This window comes from Carcharodon carcharias, chromosome 13 (genome assembly GCF_017639515.1).
Source record: "Carcharodon carcharias isolate sCarCar2 chromosome 13, sCarCar2.pri, whole genome shotgun sequence".
NCBI classification, from domain to species: Eukaryota; Metazoa; Chordata; class Chondrichthyes; order Lamniformes; family Lamnidae; genus Carcharodon; species Carcharodon carcharias.
In genome coordinates, this window is record NC_054479.1 from 34,201,206 (window position 1) to 34,221,803 (window position 20,598).

General features: G+C 39.7%; 1 protein-coding gene across 7 annotated transcripts in view; it reads right to left on the reverse strand.

Annotated features, from left to right (window-relative positions):
- Positions 1-20,598, reverse strand: part of clip1a (CAP-GLY domain containing linker protein 1a) — a 166,035-nt gene that overhangs the window by 120,318 nt on the left and 25,119 nt on the right. For 6 of the 7 annotated variants that reach the window (XM_041202209.1, XM_041202213.1, XM_041202212.1 and 3 more), the window contains exons 2-3: positions 19,101-19,295; positions 12,060-12,616 (exon numbers count right to left, since the gene is read on the reverse strand). In XM_041202209.1, the coding sequence (XP_041058143.1) occupies positions 12,060-12,616; positions 19,101-19,197 (654 nt within the window). In that variant the 5' untranslated portion in view covers positions 19,198-19,295. The remainder of the gene's footprint in view (positions 1-12,059; positions 12,617-19,100; positions 19,296-20,598) is intronic. The other variant, XM_041202215.1, reaches the window with a different exon arrangement.

Below are 20,598 nucleotides of genomic sequence, written 5' to 3' on the forward strand. Positions count from 1 at the left end.
CAGGCCTAAACTTGCTATGCTGTATGGTTTTCACTTTACTTGTGACTGCACTTAAAACTAGCTGGCAAGTACTGTTTGAACAAACAATTCAAAAAAACCTAGCTTCGAGCAAGGGCAATCTCATGGGAATGGAACAAAGTCATGTTAGCATTGGGAACAAGGATCCTCAGGTGCAGCAGCACGGGATGGAATCACTAATTCTGACTGCACTGCCAGAGGGGGGATCCCTGAATTTGGCAGGAATAAGAGAGAGGGCATGCCTAGCATCTGGCACCACAGGTTTGAATAGGTTGACAATCAGTAACTGCCGCAACTTGCCTCAGTCACGTCTCATGCATGTTGCATGCCCCCTTGCCTACCAGCTTCGCAGGAAAGGAAATTTCTGAGAATGTCCAATAAAGGGATTCCTAAGCAAACATGGAAATAGTAGCCACAATAGAAACAAGCTAGAGTTCTTCCAAGAAAACTGCACACATTACATTAATAACAAATGCAACTGAAGTGCACTTGCAACTACATGAGCTCAAGCCAAAAGCCCAAGGTGGAATTGGATAGTATCAGTTGGCTAATGATATGTGCCCCAACAGTATAGGAAGAATAAAGTTACAAATCAACTGCCTCAACAGTATTGCACATTGTGTTTAAAAAAATGCATCCTCTGACTTAATGTGAGCAGCTCCAACATTTATTTCAATTCCAGTATATTGCAGAAGTTAAATAATTGTCCAAAGCATGATCCAATTATCTCACGAGCGGTCAGTAAAATAGCTTTACAGGTACAGAATTAAACAACTTAGATTTTAATGTGACTTTGGATTCATAAAATTCCAAGGTGTACAGAATTGTTTTAACTGCAGCTTTGTAAAATCATCCTAAATTAAAACAAGTGCAGTTATGTTAGATACAGACTCTGAGGATACATTATTTGCATCCTGAGGATAAACTGTTTGTTGCATCAAGCCAAGCTCAGTCTAACAGATTGTAGTCTGGCACTCCATATGCAGCAGTTGGATACATACAAACTCCTAATTGGAGAATACCTGCAGTTTCTAAATTTATTGATGTAGTATTTTGTCAATTATCATATTCTTAAAACATGAAGGAAACATGCACTAGCAGTTTTGGATGGGATATGGACTCACTAAATCATTGTACACGTAATTATAGTTAGCAGGCCTGAAATATTAGCCTGTAATTTCATCCTCAAGGTGTGTAGGGGGAGTTGGGAAAATTCCCGGCTCGATCCATCCACCTCAGGAGAAAGTGCCTTCATTGCTGGGGGTGGGGGCAGGTGCAGGCTGGAGTTGGGCCAGCCAACCCGGGAAGAAGTTTGGAGGCAGCCACAGGGGCTGCAGGGTGTGGAGGTAGGCTGTTTAAAAGGCCTGCCTCAGAGCCGTGGGACCATGTCCTAGTTAAAATATAAACAAAAAGGCCCTTCATCCCTTATACCTCCTCATCCTCCAAATATTCTTCATACCCCATGCCATCACATGCCACCCACCCACCCCCTATGGCCCCTCATACTCCCTACACCAGGCTCTACCCTTCCACTCACCTCTATGGCCCCCTATGCCAAGCTATGGCACTTCCATGTCCATTGATTGCAGAAAGTGTACAGTAGATCACCAGTCCCTATAGTGTATAGTGGTATGTGTAAAAAAGAAACTTTTAAAAAGTAACCTATTCATAACTTTCTCCTATGTTGAAAAAAAAGTCTTCACTTTAGGCTAAGTGTCAATAATCCAGGCCAATTAATGTATCAATAACGAAAGCCACAAACTCTTGAAGTCACTTAACTTGAGTTAACAGACATTGTGAAATTAACAGCAGAGATCAGAAAGCCTGAGCTGTCAATCAAACAATGTTTCCTCTGGGGAGCAGCTCTTTCATTGGAAACATTGTTTGATTGACAGCTCATGCTTTCTGATCTCTGCTGTCAATTTCACAATGCTTGTTTGCATAAGTTAGTAGTTTCAAGGGTTTGTGCTTTTTGTCAATGATATGTTAAAACTTGTGGCGAAGACATTGTTTTCAACTTAGGATGGATTACTTTTACTTCAAAGCTATTTTTTCCCCACACATACAACTATACATTTTTGGTTCTAGAAAGTGCACAGTAGGTCAATGGGCAGGAAAATGCCATAGTTTGGCAAAGGGGGCATGAGGGGCCATAGGGGGTGGACAGGCAGAGATTGAACTTAAGTTTTTAAAAGGTCCCCTCATGCAAACCAGGATTCATGACTCTCCTAAGGTGCCATGAACCATGACTCTTTAAAAACCTGGCCTGACTCCATGAAAATTGCAGCGTAGGACATGCCTGTTCCTGCAATGGAGTCAGCCAGGTTGGGAGTGCTGGGTGCGGGCTTTTGACAGAAACCAGCTCACACCCTTTAATGGCACTCTAAAAAATCAACCTGTGAATGGAGTCAGGAATCCCGGAATCAGGACCTGGCCGCCATTTTTAAAGGGCTCCCAAGTGAAACACGACTCGATGAAAATCCAGGCCATTAAGCACATTCTTATACTCTTTCACAATTCAGAGAGCTAGGCGCTGTTTTTCCAAAACATACCAACTGGCATTTGGCTGAATGTAACACTTCCCATCATTTGAACAGAATTACTTTAAAAACATAAATGGCTCCCCCTATTTTCTTAAATATTATTTTAAAACTTTGAAGCCAAGATGCTATACACAGATGTGGTCCTATTTGCTTCTGTTAACCCATAGGTATTAAACACACAAAAAATGGATAGCACACAATTTGAAGCTTTTAAATTAAGGCTTTGCTCTTGAGCAGCCTGGGCTTTGGCACATCCTTGTGATGTTTAGCTACTAACGTATGGTGTGCTGTCCTGTTAAGGGTAGAGCTCAAGTACTCCTTGTGGGAATTGAGCAACTTGAAGCTGCTTGCAACCTTAGCTTTGTTCAATTAGATGTCAGTGAACTGCTGGCAAATCTGAGGCTCCAGCTAAGCCAACTGGATTTGTGTTAAATATACATAATGTAGACAAGAAATATACAGACTAGGAGATCTCAAATCTGATTGCTGGTCTGTGACTAATTCAGCAATTCAGTATGTCAAGCTAGAATAGAAATGGGTGTGCTGAAATTGGCCAGTGTCTTAGAAGGGGAAAGGATAGAGATGAGAGGAGTGGAACAAAAACATTGCTGCTCTTAATTACATGTACCAGCTAGTGATAAGCGTGCTTGTGTGGGTACACTGACTGAAGTCAGTTTAGGATGTGGCTCCGAGAGCCCCATTATCAAATAGATCATTGAATGTTAAGATTTTAACATGAAGAATGACCACTTAGATAAGGTATTAGATTTTATAAAAACTAATTTAATTTTTAAATGATACACTAAAAATTGAAGGACATTTTAGCAAAATGCATTTAGTTAAAGGAGTAAGAGAGTAGTTAAGTGTTTTTTGTCATTATTATACTGTGAAGTCATTTTCTATCAAAGCAAATAATATTTACTATGAGAGCAAACAAGTTATTGCACAGAAGTATATAAAAGGAAAGAGCCAAAGAACAGAAAAATCGAGTGGAAGAACAAAGTACGGGCAAATGAAACAAAAGGACTGAGATGAGTAAGCAGACAAGCCTTCAAAAGGCTATTGAGCTTCTGGCGCAAGAATAAAAAGATGAGCAAAACACCATGATTGCAAGAGCAAGACATCTCACACAACAAGCAAAAATGCAAAAATAAGATTTCAAAAAGCAAAGGAGGAATATCAAAAAAAACATCTCCAGAGGTATAAAATAACAGCAGTTAAACACTGAAAGTTATTAGGGACAATAAGTAAAGAAGGATCTCATCAGCATATGTGCCAGACGTTGTAAGAAACAATAAGCATAGACAGATTTTGGGAAATCAGCCACGGGTTCTGGATTGAGTGCTATCCAATGATTCATGATGGAAAGTATGCATATGTGGATATCGTATGTACAAAACGTGTAGAGAAATAAAATGGGAATATGCTTTCTGAAGCCCTCCATGATCAAATTACATGCCTACCCTCACATATGGAAGAAAGACGTAGCCAAGGTATTCATGGGCAGCCAAAACCAATTAAACAATCGATCCAAGCAAGTAGACGGGAGGAAAACATTGAAGAAAAAAAAAATCACAAAACTACAGAATAACCAAAAACAAGCAATGACTGCCTCTACAAATTGTACAAAGCCATTAAGGCACCAGGTTATGAACATCACATTTTTGTCTAGGCTAACAATGCCATTACTATGACATAAAAACAGTACAACCAAAGTTTTCATGGAAACAATAGCCCAGAATTTGCTGGGAAAATAACGCGCACACTGTTATTAGTGTGTAAGTCATTCAGCAATTTGTGGCAAGGAAGAGAATTGCAAATCGCCACAGATTGTGGGACGATTTGCGTCGCTCTGATGCTAATCTTGCAAAAACAGCAGGTCACCATCAACTTCCCGGTGAATTTCAAGTAATTTCTGCAGTAATTAACAACTAAACCCACGGCAGAAAGCAAGTAAGAAGCCCCTTATTGATGAGATTTATATTCCTGGAATGCCATTCAATATTTTCAGCTCAGAAGGGAAGAACTGTAATTGGAGTGTCAGTTCTATGGGTAGCAAATGATTTTTTAGGAGTTTTTAAGATTTAACATTTTTAGAATTTTTCTTCCTTTTTTCCCCTTCTTAATCCCAATCTTTTTTTCCCACTTTTATTTCTCTTTCTGAACATATTTTGATTTTAGTTCATCCTCTTTCCTTCTCAGTCATTTCAGTTTCTTCTCTATCCTTCGAATTCATTAATCAAGGAGATAGATTGTTGGTCCTATCATTCACCAAAATTCCAGAGCTTGCTGTGCTGTTATCAGCACATATTTCCAGCAATTTGCAGTGTAAAAGCTTTTCAAATTGAAGGGTGAGGAAAAAAATCTAACTAATAAGGCATGCTGCAGCAAATTCTGGGCCATTAATATATCCTAGTTGACTTTTACTGGCATAACAACCTTTCATGAAGCAATTACTTCACTTCCATGTCACCACATTACACTGTCTTAAATTATCTTTTCTGTTTAACAAGTCAAGCAGTCAATACAGTGGATCCTGATTTTAATCACCTACACACAAAACTAATAATTCCCAAACATAGTAGTGTGCTTTTCCTACAATGGCTGCATCATGTTCTGGTCACTTGCAGAAGCATTCAGCATATCTACTATTCTCTGCTCATAAATCTGGTTGCCTGAACAAGCATATTATCAAATTAGCAGCAATATTCAGATTAAAATAAAGCTGTGGAATAGGGATGGGAGTAAGTCACTCAGCCCTTGAGCCTGTTCCCGCCATTCAATGATATCCTGGTTGATCTGTATCCCAACTCTATCTGCCGATCAAGCAAAACTCTATCAATCACAGATTTTTAAAGTTATCAACTGATCTAGCATCTATTGCTTTTTGTGGCAAAGAGTTCTACAATTCTACTACCCTTTGCATGAAAAAATGACCAACTTCTCTCCTGAATGGCTCTGATTTTAGAGGCTACTGTATCCCCTTGTCTCAGACTTGTCCCACAGATGGAAAATCTCTCTCTTTTTCAACCCCACCAATTCCTTTCAAAATCTTAATCAATCACCCCTAAATCTTCTGTATTCCAGGTAATACAAGCCTAGTTTATGTAATCTCTTCTCAGAATTTAACTCGGAGCCCTGGTAACATTCTTGTGAATCTGTACTTCACTTCTTCCAAGGCCAACAAATCCTTTCCAAGGTGCAGCACCCAGAACCGTACACTGTCCTAAAATAAAATCAAAATACTGCAGATGCTGGAAATCTGAAACAAAAACAGAAAATGCTGGAAAAACTCAGCAGGTCTAACAGCATCTCCGGAGAGAAAAAAAAGTTAACATCTCACGTCCTTATAACTTCTTCAGAGCTAAAGAGAAGTAAAAATGTAATGAAATTTACACTGTTTAAGGGGGGGGTGGAGCAGGTGAAGCTGGATAGAAGGCCAGTGATAGGTGGAGGCAAAGGAGAGATTGCCAGAGATGTCATGGACAAAAGGGTGTAAATGATAGTGGTACTGGCTAAAGGAGGTGCTGATGGTGGCATTAAGGTCAGAAAGTAGAATGTGATAATAGCAGGACAAGGGTAAACACTCTGGAAAGAACAACATGAACAAGTGACAGATGGTCCTTGTGAGGGTGGGGGGATAAAAGTTGGGGATAAAGCAATAAATAAAAATGAAAATAAGTAAAAATAAGTTGATAAAAAATAAAAATTAATAATGAATATTGAAAAAAGGCATTAAAAAGGGGTTGAGGATGGAGGAGAGAGTTCATGGTCTGAAGTTATTGAACTCAATGTTAAGCCCAGAAGGGCTAATCGGAAGATGAGATGCTGTTCTTCCAGTTTGGGCTTGAAGCATTGGGTTTCACTGGAACATTGCAGCAGGCCAAGGACGGACATGTGGGCATGAGAGCAGGATGGGATATTGAAATGGCAAGCTATAGGAAGGTCTGGGTAATGCTTGCGGACAAACCGAAGGTCGTCCGCAAAGCGGTCACCCAGTGTGTGTTTGGTCTCTCCAATGTCGAGGAGACCCCGGATTGGGAGCAGCGAATGCAGTAGACTGTACACTGTACTCTAGATAGCTGTAGCAAAACATCCTTGAAATTAGCCCTTTTGATTTTTTTTGCTTCTAATCTCTATATCTTCGTGTTCTATTTAATTGGTCCCCAAAATCTCTGGGCAGCCACTGTTGCTGGCTTTTCACCATTCTAAAAAAACTCTTATCTATCCTTTCTGGTCCGAAATGAATGATCTCACATTTACCTCTGCTGAAATCCGTCTGTCACAGTATTGCCACTCACTTAAGTGATCAACGTCGCATTGTAATCTTACGCTCCTTACTACACAGAGGTCAGTGTTGGGACCACAACTTTTCACTTTATACATTAATGATCTAGATGAAGGAACTGAGGGCCATCCTGGCTAAGTTTGCAGATGATACAAAGATAGGTAGAGGGACAGGTAGTATTGAGGAGGCAGGGAGGTTGCAGAAGGATTTGGACAGGTTAGGAGAATGGGCAAAGAAGCAGCAGATGGAATACAACGTGGGGAAGTGTGAGGTCATGCACTTTGGTAGGAAGAATACAGGCATAGACTATTTTCTAAATAGGGAGAGAATTCAGAAATCTGGAGTGCAAAGGGACTTGGGAGTCCTAGTCCAGGATTCTCTTAAAGTTAACTTGCAGGTTGACGTGGTAGTTAGGAAGGCAAATGCAATGTTGGTATTTACTTCGAGAGGACTGGAATATAAAAGCAGGGATATGCTGCTGAGGCTTTATAAGGCTCTGGTCAGACCACATTTAGAATATTGTGAAAAATTTTGGGCCCTGTATCTCAGGAAGGATGTGCTGGCCCTGGAGAGGGTCCAGAGGAGGTTCACAAGAATGATCCCAGGAATGAAAGGCTTAACATATGGGGAACGTTTAAGGACTCTGGGTCTATACGCAATGGAGTTTAGAAGGATGAGGGGGGATCTGATTGAAACTTACAGAATACTGAAAGGCCTGGATAGAGTGGATGTGGGGAAGATGTTTCCATTAGTAGGAGAGACTAGGACCTGAAGGCACAGCCTCAGAGTAAAGGGAAGACCTTTTAGAACAGAGATGAGGAGAAACTTCTTTAGCCAGAGAGTGGTGAATCTATGGAATTCATTGCCACAGAAGGCTGTGGAGGCCAGGTCATTGAGTGTATTTAAGACCGAGATGGATAGGTTCTTGATTAGTAAGGGGATCAAAGGTTACGGGGAGAAGGCGGAAGAATGGGGTTGAGAAAATTATCAGCCATGATTGAATGGCGGAGCACTCGATGGGTCAAATGGCCTAATTTTTGCTTTCTGCTCCTATGTCTTATGGTCTTACACTATGTAGTGGTGGCTTATTAGGCCACCAGTCTCTTAATCATCAGCAAACTGGGATAAATGCAGTACACAATTCACTAATATAATGAATAGTTGAGGCCCCAGCACAGATATTATGGGACATGGCTAATCATTTTCTTCCAACTCAACTATAAACCCATTATCCTTACTCACTGCCTTCTACAGCCTAGCCAACCTTCCAACTCAGTCAACAATTTTCCTTCAATTTGGAATGAAGTCTGTTTAGAACCAGTGGCAGAATGGTACTCAGACTATCGCTTGTCATATTTCAGATGTCAAAGGTCTTCTAAAATAATAATAAATATTACCCTGCTGTTAATTAAACTAATCTGATGGTTCCAAGAAACCTGGGTACATGACATAGCAATTCTATGAGTTGGAAGATATCACAACTGCAATGATACTGCTTCAACTCTTTAAGAGCAGCCATACCAAAACAAAAGGGAATAAAGCTTCCATCACCCAAAAATGGAATTTTAACTCTTTGAAATATATGCCATACCTTCTCAATGGCATATTAAAGCCTGATCTGTTAGCTGTACAAATATATTCTTATTACAACATCATCTTATTACACATATTGCATTCAAATATCTTTGATTTTAAGGATATTTGGCAAGTGATACATCAACTTTTAGGAGTATTTATACACACAGCAACAATCAAATGTACACAACCAGCCCGGCTAATCACAAATTATTAATATAACTTCTACATAAATGCCAATTTATGTACACACAAATACTGGCAAAATATATTGCTTTGAAATCATTGCACATACATTGTATCCAAAAATTTTGCAATACACAATCATGAAATTTTTGGATGACATAGTACATCTCTTCTCAAAGGACTTAAAGTTGAAATACTTAACGGAATAAATCTCTTACAAAGTCTACCAGAAATTTAAAGTAAACACTTTGTTATTGAAATAAAAAGACTTTAACATGAAAAAAATCAAAAGTAACTGTTTTAGGGATTCCCTACAACATTTTGCTGCATAATTAGGAATTCCTCTGGTCTGGCAGTTTAACATTTCATACCATATCACAGCTCTAATCTATCAAGTGCTGATAATACTATATATCATTGAATGCATACAAAGGAATTAGATAGAACTTCAGGATAACTACAACAGCTACTTCAGTATCCCAACATTTACAACAGTGTAATTTCAGTTATTTTCAGTATATCATGAAAAGGAAATAAAAGTGCACTTTCAGTGCCCTCAATGGCATGGTGGGTAAACGCATTGAAAGTTTGCAAATACTAAACCACACAAAGAAGAAATGTTTTAAGTTCAGTTCCTAGTCTTTGCTAAATATATCTAATTTGTTCTCAGTGCCCGTGAACCGAGAAGAAATTAACTCCCAGATAAAAGCAAAAAACTGCGGATGCTGGAAATCCAAAACAAAAATAAAAATACCTGGAAAAACTCAGCAGATCTGACAGCATCTGCGGAGAGGAACACAGTTAATGTTTCGAGTCCATATGACTCTTCAACAGAACTAAGGAAAAATAGAAAAGAGGTGAAATATAAGCTGGTTTAAGGGGGGGTGGGACAGGTAGAGCTGGATAGAGGGCTCAACACAAAATGGAGGAACAGCACCTCATCTTCCAACTAGGCATTTTACAGCCTTCCGGACTGAATATTGACTTCAACAATTTTAGATCATGAACTCTCTCCTCCATCCCCATCCCCTTTCCAAACCCTCTTTTTTCCAATAATTTATATAGATTTTTCTTTTCCCACCTATTTCCATTATTTTTAAATGTATTTCCATCCATTGTTTTATCTCTACCTTTTAGCCTATTTCGATCCCTTCCCTCCACCCCACCCCCACTAGGACTATCTGTATCTTGTTCGTCCTGCTTTCTACTCTTAATGTCGCCTATTAGCACATTCCTTAGATTATATCACCACCCTCAACACCTCTTTGTCCTTTTGTCTATCTCCACCTATCACTGGCCCTCTATCCAGCTCTACCTGTCGTCGTCTTCGTCCCCGTCCCCCCCCAAAACCAGCTTATATTTCACCTCTTTTCTATTTTTCCTTAGTTCTGTTGAAGAGCCATATGGAATCGAAACATTAACTGTGTTCCTCTCCGCAGATGCTGTCAGACCTGCTGAGTTTTTCCAGGTATTTTTATTTTTGTTTTAGAAATTAACTCCTGATTGCTATCCAATAACCTGTCAGCTAGTGCTTGTCAGCAACAAATAATATGATGTCATACATAACACAGATCAGACTTGTTTCTGATAATTGTATTCTTTTCAAGTTTGATTAAAGCAATTATTTTGGAGGTTGCCAAACCTGCCAAATGTAGCTTGATGTTCCATTGCCACATCAATTGTTAAGAAACAGACTAGTTGTCATTTCCACAGAGTATTGAGTTATTATGACAATGCTTTTCAATGAAAAATAAAATTCAGTGTTGAAATAGAAGACGACTTGGTATTGTGGGAGGATGGAGAGAATACATAAATGCTAATAAATCTCCTTGATGTCGAAGAAGATAGTAACATCATGTTGCCTTTTTGCTTCAGCTGTGAAACACCCACGTGCTAGCATTACTGTTTCAGTGTTTGTTTGAAAGAAAAACCTCTGAGCAACCCCTTCTGAGGGCCACAGATGGGATAGGGCTACAAACAGCAGAACAGCAGCATAATAAACTGCTCCATGTAAATGAACAAGTGATTATTGTAGGTCATCTAGGCTGACTCACCAAGATACTATTAGCATTTAGCACACATTTCCAAAGTGGCTGCCAAAAGACCCAATATGGATTATTGCGTATAAATAAACTAGATCCAAGAACACATTGCTGTCAGTAGCTGATATCTGACTGCAGTAAGTTGTCTGGTCAATACAAACTTATCTCCATATTATCAGGTGTGGAAAAGACAACTTTCATTTTATAACTGTCAGGTCATTTACTATAAATATACTAAAATGAAGTAACAACATTCAATATACTAATGCTCAGTTTGTTGAAACTATTCAAACAGTGTAATAGTTCAAACCAAGAATGTGGACAATAAAAAATAAGTACCATGAATAATACCTGAGCATGGTCTGATAATCTTAAACTTAATGACTGGGTACTTGTAACAATTTGAGCAAGTTAAATATTCCATTGCTCCCCCTTTGCCTACTTGGTTACACCAGAGGCGTTAAAGTGAAAAAAACTAATCAGAAATTATGGAAAAAGGCTACCTTTTTACAAAGAAGCCTTATTTGAAAGAATAGCAGACATGTGGCAGATGACATTTAATGCAGAGAAGTGTGGAGTGATATATTTTGAATAAAAATGATTACAACATAGGAGACCATTCAGCCCATTGTGTCTGTTGGCTCTCTGCAAAAAGCAACTCAGCTAGACGCACCCCCATGTCTTTTCCCAGAAGCCCTGCAAATTATACAAGCTATGTTCATCTCTCCTTGCTGTGATATTTAGCTAGCCCGACAGTGCTGCAAACACATCTTACAACTACAGTACTGAACAGCTCTTAAGGAATGTTGAGAATATTCAACTTACATGGCACTACTTCTAAATGACAAATAGAAAATGTTTTGTGTTAAAGACTACAAATAGTGCTAATGCAACTACATTCAAACAGAAAATAAACTTAATCATGAAAAATGAACATTGGGGTCAGTCCTGGAATCATTAGGAACGAAGCCATCTCAAGAGTATGGCAGGAGTAGGATAAGGTCCAAGGGTGCTCAATATTTTGAGGTACACATCTAGGAACACTGGGACGAGGCTTCCACAAATACTGGGGCAATCATAGGATCTACATTACAAGGAGTCCTGGGACATGGAAGAAGTAAGGAGGGAGTACTCAGGGTCTGGGAGCATGAAGGCCAGTTTTGGGATCCAAGGGCACTGGGATCATGGCTAGAAGTTTCTGAACACCAAGAGGATCCTAAGATCTGGGAGTGGGACAGGAATTTGGGCACAAGACTAGTGTGTTTCAAAGAACTGGAAATTGGGGGTAGAGCTTAGCAAACTACATAGTTACATTACTCACTCTGTTTCTTCTCTTTATGCATGATGTGTGAAAACCAGAGTGCAGGACCTCATCATAAAATAACATTAAATAGTTAACAAACCTACCAGGACTCTGTCTCCGATCTTCAATTCGCGTTCTCCCTTCTTAACAGAGCCAGCTTCTGAAAGGTTTGACACGGATTCACTTGCTGTTTTTAAGAGATTTGTCATGGCTGAAGATGTTGCAGATTCCTGAGCTGCACCTGGTGTACCTAATGCTGCTTTTTGTGCAGTTGGCGTAGATGGAGCAGTCGCAATACTAGCTGATGTAGATGTTGGTGAAGTGGCTCTGGAAACAGATGCTGCACGAGTCTGTGAACCATTGGCTTCACCATCTGTCAGTGGGCTTCGAGACAGTTTTGAAGGTCTTGTAAATATTCCACGCAATGGTTCACACTGGAAATATCGAACACCAGCAACTGAACCATCATTTTTACCAATTGGTTCATCCAAAACAATTCCAGCCCACTGGCCTGGAGCAAACTGACTCTCGCCAAGGAACTGGATGAATCCAGGTTTACTACCATTTACCCAGATGCGCTCTCCAATTCTAAAGTCGTCCACAAATTCTTCCTGTGCCTCTGTGGTGGGCGCGCTTGACTTCTCTGCAGGTGACGTTTTTGCTGTAGCAATAATAGTTGTTGATACAGAAAAAAAAACTGTTAAATAGCTGTAAACAATTTCATTCTTTTATACATTGTTTTCTATTTGTTAATATTCTCCCCTCATCTCCTCTCAGCACAAATTCCACATTGGGGTACAGATCGGAGCATTTATTTCTGTCTCATTCAAATGGCTATTCATTTGTGGTTATTGACAATAAGTGTAAAGAAGTTATTATATTGTGACAGGCAACACAGTCAATCCTAATCATGTCCTTAAACAACATCCACATGTGCACATTGTCCAGCAGGGTTTGTTGGATAGTGATCAGCACCAGAAATCCTGGCAAATTTTCCCTTCTCTAATCCAGAGTTACTGAGTCTAAATGGTGAGATTGCAGAGCTCAGAGATGCAGAGGGGTCTGGGTACCCTATTGCATGAATCGCAAAAGGTTAGAATACAGGTGCAGCAAATAATTAGCAAAGTTAATAGAACGTTATCACTTATTGCAAGGGAAATTGAACACAAGAGTAGAGAGGTTATGCTTCAGTTATACAGGGCATTGGTGAGGCCACATCTGGAGTACTGTGTACAATATTGGTCTCCTTATTTAAAGAAAGATGTAAATGCATCAAAAGCAGGTTTACTAGATTAATACCTGGAATGGGTGAGTTGTTTTATGAGGAAAGGCTGGATAGTCTAGGCTTGTATTTAACAAAGTTCAGAAGAATAAGTAGCAACTTAATTGAAACATATAAGATCCTGAGGGGACTTGACAGGGTGGATGTGGAAAGGATGTTTATTCTTGTGGGAGAATCTAGAACTAGGGGTCTCTGTTTAAAAATAAGGGGTCACCCATTTAAGACAAATAGGAGGAAATTTTTTTTCTTGAAGGGTTGAGACACTTTGGAATTCTTTTCCTCAAAAGGTGGTTAAGGCAGAGTCCTTGAATATCTTTAAAGCAGAGGTATATAGGTTATTGATATACAAGAAGATGAAAGGTTATCAAGGTAGGAATGTGGAGTTGAGGTTAAAATTAAATCAGCCATGGCCTTGTTGAATGGTGAAGCAGGTCTGAAGGGCCGAGTGGCCTACTGCTCCTAATTCGTATGTGTCAAATTGTAGTGTCCCCAGCACTACCTTAATTGAGATTAATGGACTCTCAATAAAAAAGAATTAATATTTTTCATATTCAAAACAATACAGCAACATCTATAATGAAGTTTCACTATTCCATATTCAAGAATCTTCAATAAAGTTAAATTTATTTACCTATGTTAGTTAGCTAGTGGGAAAATTGATTACAAAAAGGCTGGGGCAACTTTCCAAATAATAGAAACAATTGAAACAGTCAAAGGGTAATGCTTTCAGTAGGACTATGGATTTCAAAAAAGCAGAAATTAGTTTTTTTCAATTAGCTTTATTATATAAATTACACAGTGATCTCATCAGCTTGGCTCAGCTGGTATTACTTTCACCTTGCAGCCAGAAAGTTGTGGGTTCAAGCCGCACTGCGGGACTTTAGCACATAAACTAGGCTGACACTTCAACAACAACTTGCATTTAGAGTTCTTTAACACTGAAAAACTTACAAAGGCACTTCAAAGAGGCAAACATCAGACAGAAATTGACAGCTGAGCCAAAATAATGTTAGAAGCAGTGAGCAAAAGTTTGGTCAAGGAGGGGGTTTTGAGGAGGGTCTTAGGAGGATGTTAAGTTTCAGAAGGGAATTCCAGAGTATGGGGTTCAGACAACTGAAAGCAGTATTGAGGGACCGTTGAATTATCTAGTAGTCTTTCAGATGTTAAAACTGATGTTTCATCTGCCTATCCAGATCCCATAAAGAGCCTGTGGTTCTTGGCCACTATTCATCATTGCACCAAAACCATTAAAACAAATTAACCAGTCATTTATCTCACATGCTGTTTCTGTGACCTTGCTGTGCAGAAACTAGCTGCCACATTTGCTTACAAAATTAAACAATTTGGCTACACTTCAAATTTAAGTCATTGGTTGTGAAGGACTTTGGGACTGTGTTATGAATGCTGGATTTTATAAGACAGTTATGTTTTAAACTGTCACCTTTAATTCAAGGTAAAATGGAATAATTTGCAGAGGGTTAATTACTAAATCTACCCAGAGACAAACCTGTGTGACCTGCTTGATATGTATGGAGTCAAAAACTAAAATTGAAACTTATTCAGAGTCAGGTGCAAGTTTTAACACCTGGACATAAAGGAGGAGGCAAGAGGCCTTACTTGCCTGGACTCTGAGGGTCAGTCAGACCAAGAGTTTTGGCTGGGGGTGGTGGGGGGGGGAGAAGATGACCCACAACAGGTGCTGCTATGCCAAGAAAAAAAAAGGACTGATTTGAGGTTAACACCAAGCAGAGTGCTGGTATGGACAGATTCCTTGTTTGAAGAAAAGAGGCTTGTAAAGATTTAATGACCACAGAATTACCATGCTAGTGGAAGTCCATTCAATTATGCTCAAAGGGTTGAGTGAAGCGGACCTGGTTAAAAGGACACAGGAAGATTCATCCTGGTGGGGCAGGGAGAAGTGACCCTGTTAAAGCTGAGAGAAGCTTGGGACTTTAAACACAAGACTACAATTCTCCAGCAAACACAGTGTAATGTATGAACTTGGCATAGGTTTTTTGGTAGGAAGTGAATAAATTTTCTGTAGTTTAATGTATTAATTGCCGACTAAGTAATGTTTAGTCAATGTTAATTTTAGTGTTTGTAACAGTCAAAACAGTCTAAAATGTGAAATCCCATTGTGTGATACTTGGATTTGTGCACTGGGAAATTCATAGCCCTTTTAAAAAAGTTATTGGTCTCTATGGGGATCATAACTTTTTGAAGACATGAAATAAAATGCAAGTTCATCTCATCAGCAAAATAATCGCTTAGATCACAACTTTTCAAAATTTTTAACTAACAATCTTTAGCAGATAATAGTTGTGTTGTATAATGCTAGTTGTTATATGCCTGAATAGTGTTTTCTAATATGTTAGAGCAGGCTTGTCCAACCTTTTTGCATGGGGGGGGCCACATTTCAATTTTTCTCACACTTGGGGGGCCAGTGAGAAAATTTTAGAAAGTTCAGGTTTGGCACAACTTTAAACATGAATTTCAAAACAAAAAGTTGACAGATGAAAATAACTTGCTGAGCAGAAAAAAGAAATCACAACATAAATTGATCATTTATTCTCTTTTTTTTAAATTAAGACCACCATTTGAGACGGAAAGGGTGAGACAGTGTGTGTCCAGCTCACTCCTACAACCTCACCCCTGAGAGAGTGGGTGACAGTGCCTGTTGGTGTGAGAGAGTGGGTGAGAGTGTCTGTTGCTGTGTGGAGCTGAGGATGAATGAGAACTCTGGGACTAGGAGTGAGCCAGAAACACACACACTTCCTTCTCTCTCTCTCTCACTGACCCTCCCTCTCTCCACCCACCCGACACACACACTCACCCCCTCGATACACACGCTCATCCCCTCTCCACCCCCCCGACACACATGCTCACCTCCTCTCTACCCCCCCAGACACACACACTCACCCCCTATCTCCCCAGACACGCACGCTCAACCCCCTCTTCTCCCCAACACGGACACTCACCCTCCTCTTCTCCCTAACACGCATGCTCACCCCCCTTCTCCCCAACACACACATTCGTTCCCTCTCACCCCCCCCATACAAACGCTCACCACCCTCTCCCCGCCCCCACACACTCACCACCCTCTCTGCTCCCAACACACACACACGGGCTCACCCTCCTTTCTCCCTCCAACACACACACACTCACCCCCTTCTCCCTCCTACACATACGCTCACCCCGCCTTCTCCCCCCTCTCCCACTCACACATTCACCTCCCTCCCCCCCACCACATTTTCACCCCCCCCCACACACACGCTCAGCTCCCTCTCCCCCACATGCACGCTCAGCACCCCCTCCCCACCCACACACACGCACGCTCATTCCCCTTCTCCCCAACACAAATGTTCACTCCCTCTCTCTCCAACACATACACTCACCCCTTCTCTCCCCCTCACACATGCTTTTCCCCTCTTCCCCCTCACACATGTTCACCACCATTTCTCCCCCCATACACACGCTCACCAACCTCTCTCCCCCCCAACACACACGCTCATCTCCCCATATCCCCACCACATACACGCTCAGCCCCTCTCCCTCCCCACGCACACACTCACCCTCTCTCTCCCCCACCACACAAGCGCTCACCCTCTCCCTCTCCCACACGTGCCCCTTATATTGTCTGAATCCTAATTGAGAAGGGTACAGTGACGCTGCTCATATCAAGTCGAGCCATAAACATGAATGCTCACACACAATTTAATGAATCTCATTTGTCATGCATATCAAAGCTTACCATGGCATAGTCCCATTAACTGATGATACAAGGACTAGGGGACACAGATTTAAGGTTTTGGGCGAGAGATGCAGCTAGGGTGATGTGCGGAACAACTTTTTTTTAAAAAAACATGGCATCTGATAATGATCAGAAACTCATGGCCTATGAGGTTGGTGGAAGCAGTAACAATGAATGTCAAAACGAAATTGGATGAACACTTCAGGGAAATTAACCCGCTGGGCTACAGGAATAAAGTGGAGGAATGGCATTGATTGGATTGCTCTAGAGAGCTGGCATGGACACAAGCTCTATGACATCAGAACTAAGGTGTCCCAGTGTCACTCTCCAATATCAGCACAAGCACTTTCAGGTAGGAATCATTGAACAGCAACCAGTGGTCCCAGACCTTGACTGAGTTTTTTTGTCGTTCGCCAGCTGTAAGGCACTAATTCTTGTACCCCCAGTGCCAATCCAATTGAGAACTGCTAACACAACACAAGCCAGAGACTGAATCTGGTACCATCCTGTGACTCAGTTCCACACTACACAGCATTGTACCATTATTCGTTGACCCGACAAGCGCTCTGGATTTCTGTTCTTTCCAGGTTACTGTTATGTTGCCATTACTGAATCTACATTGTTCTCCTTTGCTCTTTTCCTCCATTTTGTTTTGTTAAAATGTTTCCAGCTACAAAATCAAAAACTCAAGACCTTACAAAGACTGAACTTTTTGTTTGTCGCTCCATTTTTGGAAGGAGGCACAGAAAACGCAGGAAGAAGCAAGCGGAAGTAATGCTGTTTGCGAAACTGGGTTCATATGGTTTGTCCTTTCTCAACTCTTAAAAAATACTTTATCTTTTTCCTGCCTTTATTTTGATTTCTGTCTTCAGTTGCAATGCCTTTTCAGCAGTTATCAAGATAATAATTGAAGAATGTAGACAGAAGGAAAAGAGATTAAGCTTGTTACAAATGGAAACGAGCACAAAGGAAGAAGATAAAAGCCATATAGACTTCTACACAGAAACAATTTTTAGCTTTAATGTACGGATGGTGGCACAAACACAGCAGCTGAGCATCATTTTAAGGTAATAATGCTTTTTACAAAACACCCTGAAACAACTTATACACATATACTAAAATTTTATTAGAAATGTTAAAAGTTTAAAATTGAAAACTCCCAACTTTTTTTGAAGGCGTCTGCTGTACAAAAAAAACTCGAAACAGAGACAAAAGAGAGGTCATGAGGCCAATAGAGAGTCTAAGTAATCCCTGATATATATTACCAGTTCCTTCTCTTCTCCAATCATGGTTCTCTCTCACCAAACCTAGTTACATTCAGTTTTATCACTGCAAGTCCAGCGTGGTTCATCTTCCATTCTATTCCAAAAAATGCATGTTATCTTTTTCCTTTAACAGATATAAGCTTTCCCTTTCTCTCTTCACCACCCTCCAAAAACAGATTCTATTTGAAATTAATTTTGCAAATTCAAAATTGCTGATTGTGGCAGCACAATAGTAGCCTACACAGAGTAAGGGCAACATTAAATATGAAAGCCTGCTCTATATTGGAATAGTGCCAGTGTTATAAAAATGAAACAAATAAAAGCTTTTTTAAAAATTTGTAAAACACATTGTTTAAATAGGATACATAGAAAATATTCAATTTGTTCCAAGTAATTTTAGAAAAAATACCTTCATAGCTCATTTTATGATAACTCATGGAACAAACTGGATATTCAGCTGTTCTCCATTGTGTGCAATAAGCCTACAAACTAAACATAAAGCGTTGCAAAGATACAATGGCGAAAAAGGCTGATCTATCTTTTTGAAATTTTGGCTCACCAAGCTACGGAAAAGTGTTCGTATCAATATAATATAAAACAATACATTAGATTTGTATTAAAGCATACAATGTAATCGCATCAAAGCTTAAAACCAGAATGACCATACAAAGATGTTAGTAGAACTGTGCATTGAATCTCATTACCTATTTCTGTCCAGTAAAATTAATGAGGCACTGCTCCAAGGTTTAAGATGAAACATAATCTTGCACAAAGAAATTTAAAATGGTAATCTTAGCTTTCATTTGTACCATACATAAAGTCTAGACAGGAGATTCCAAAGGCTTACTTGATGATTGTAAAGAAGCAGCTTGCTTCACTGCAGTGCTCCCTGGCTTGGCAATCTTGCTAGGAGCTTTTAGCCCACTAGGTTTTAGCAGACTCATCCTTCCTCTTCGCTTCCTTCAGCCTTTGTCTCAGAAATAGTTTGTCCCAATCATCAAATCATCTGCACTGCTTTTAGATTCTGTGCATCATTTAAAACCTGAAAGAGATAATATTACACAGACTGAAAAAAATATTTTAGCTGCTATAACATGAACATTTGAATGATTTGTTGCAGGAAGCAGTACATAAAACAGCTTCCTCCTGACAAAGCACAATGCTCTTTTCCACATGCCTGAGCTCCTATGAATGACTCTTCAATGAGGTCCTCCCCTATTACCCTGTGCTTGAATCCTGTTTTTTCTGAAAAGGCCGAACGTTTAAAAGATGACTATTTTTCTACGGCAGGTTTTATTATTAACCACTTTCAACGTTTCAGAATTTCTAATTTTGTTGTTTTTCGCTGAGTTATAAAAGAAGCTTTAAATATGATTATATTTTCTAACAGTACACAATTTATGGCCGGATTATTTTTAAAAAATCAATTAAAATATTTTATGTAGTCATCAGTCTTTGCAATGAGCACATGATCCATGATTTATATTCCCACTTAGACATGACATTACCGAACCCAGAGTGACATTTTCTCCTAAAACACGGAAAGCAGTTACCAGTAAATAATTATACATTTTTAAAACAAAGACAGTAACATATGATTAAACCATGGAGCTCATGTATTATTAATGACCACACTTCACAGCAGCCTGTGATTAATACCGTCTGGAAAACGAAAATACTGTATTGGTGTTGCTTGTTCAAAGAATCAACATATCCTTTGTTTAACATTCCTTGTAACTCAATGGTCATGTGGAATACGGTATCACTTTCAAAATGAGATTAAAATATTCTCAAAACATTAATTATCTGAACACATGAGGCAGCTAATAACATTCAGGTAGATATAAATTCTGCACACCCCTGCAGTGCTTTCAAAATTACTGCATCCACAATCAGGAATGGCACGCTTAGATTTCAGTTGCTCAATGTACAAGTTACAACACTGATAAGACATGCAGCCCAACTAGTCCTTGGCGTTATCTACCCACCACGCAAGAAAATTGTCTGAATAACATCTACCCATTTAGCTTCCACATCTCTTTCTGCTCTTTTCCTTCATCCAACTATCCAATCCAATTTGGAATGCTGAGTCTAGCATATATGAATTCCACAAGCTCACAAGGAAGCTTATTTTCCGCTCTCTTTTAATTATCCTGCATTTAATCTTGCATCTATGGTTCACCATTCTATACCCCTGAACTACTGGAAAGAATCTGCTTCTATCTTCCCTGTCCATCCTTTTATAATCTTAAACATTTCATAATTAACTATCCTATGAAATCTGTGTTGTACTCAAAATTTGTTGATACAAATCTCTCCCTTCAGCAAGTTACAGGTATAAAGTT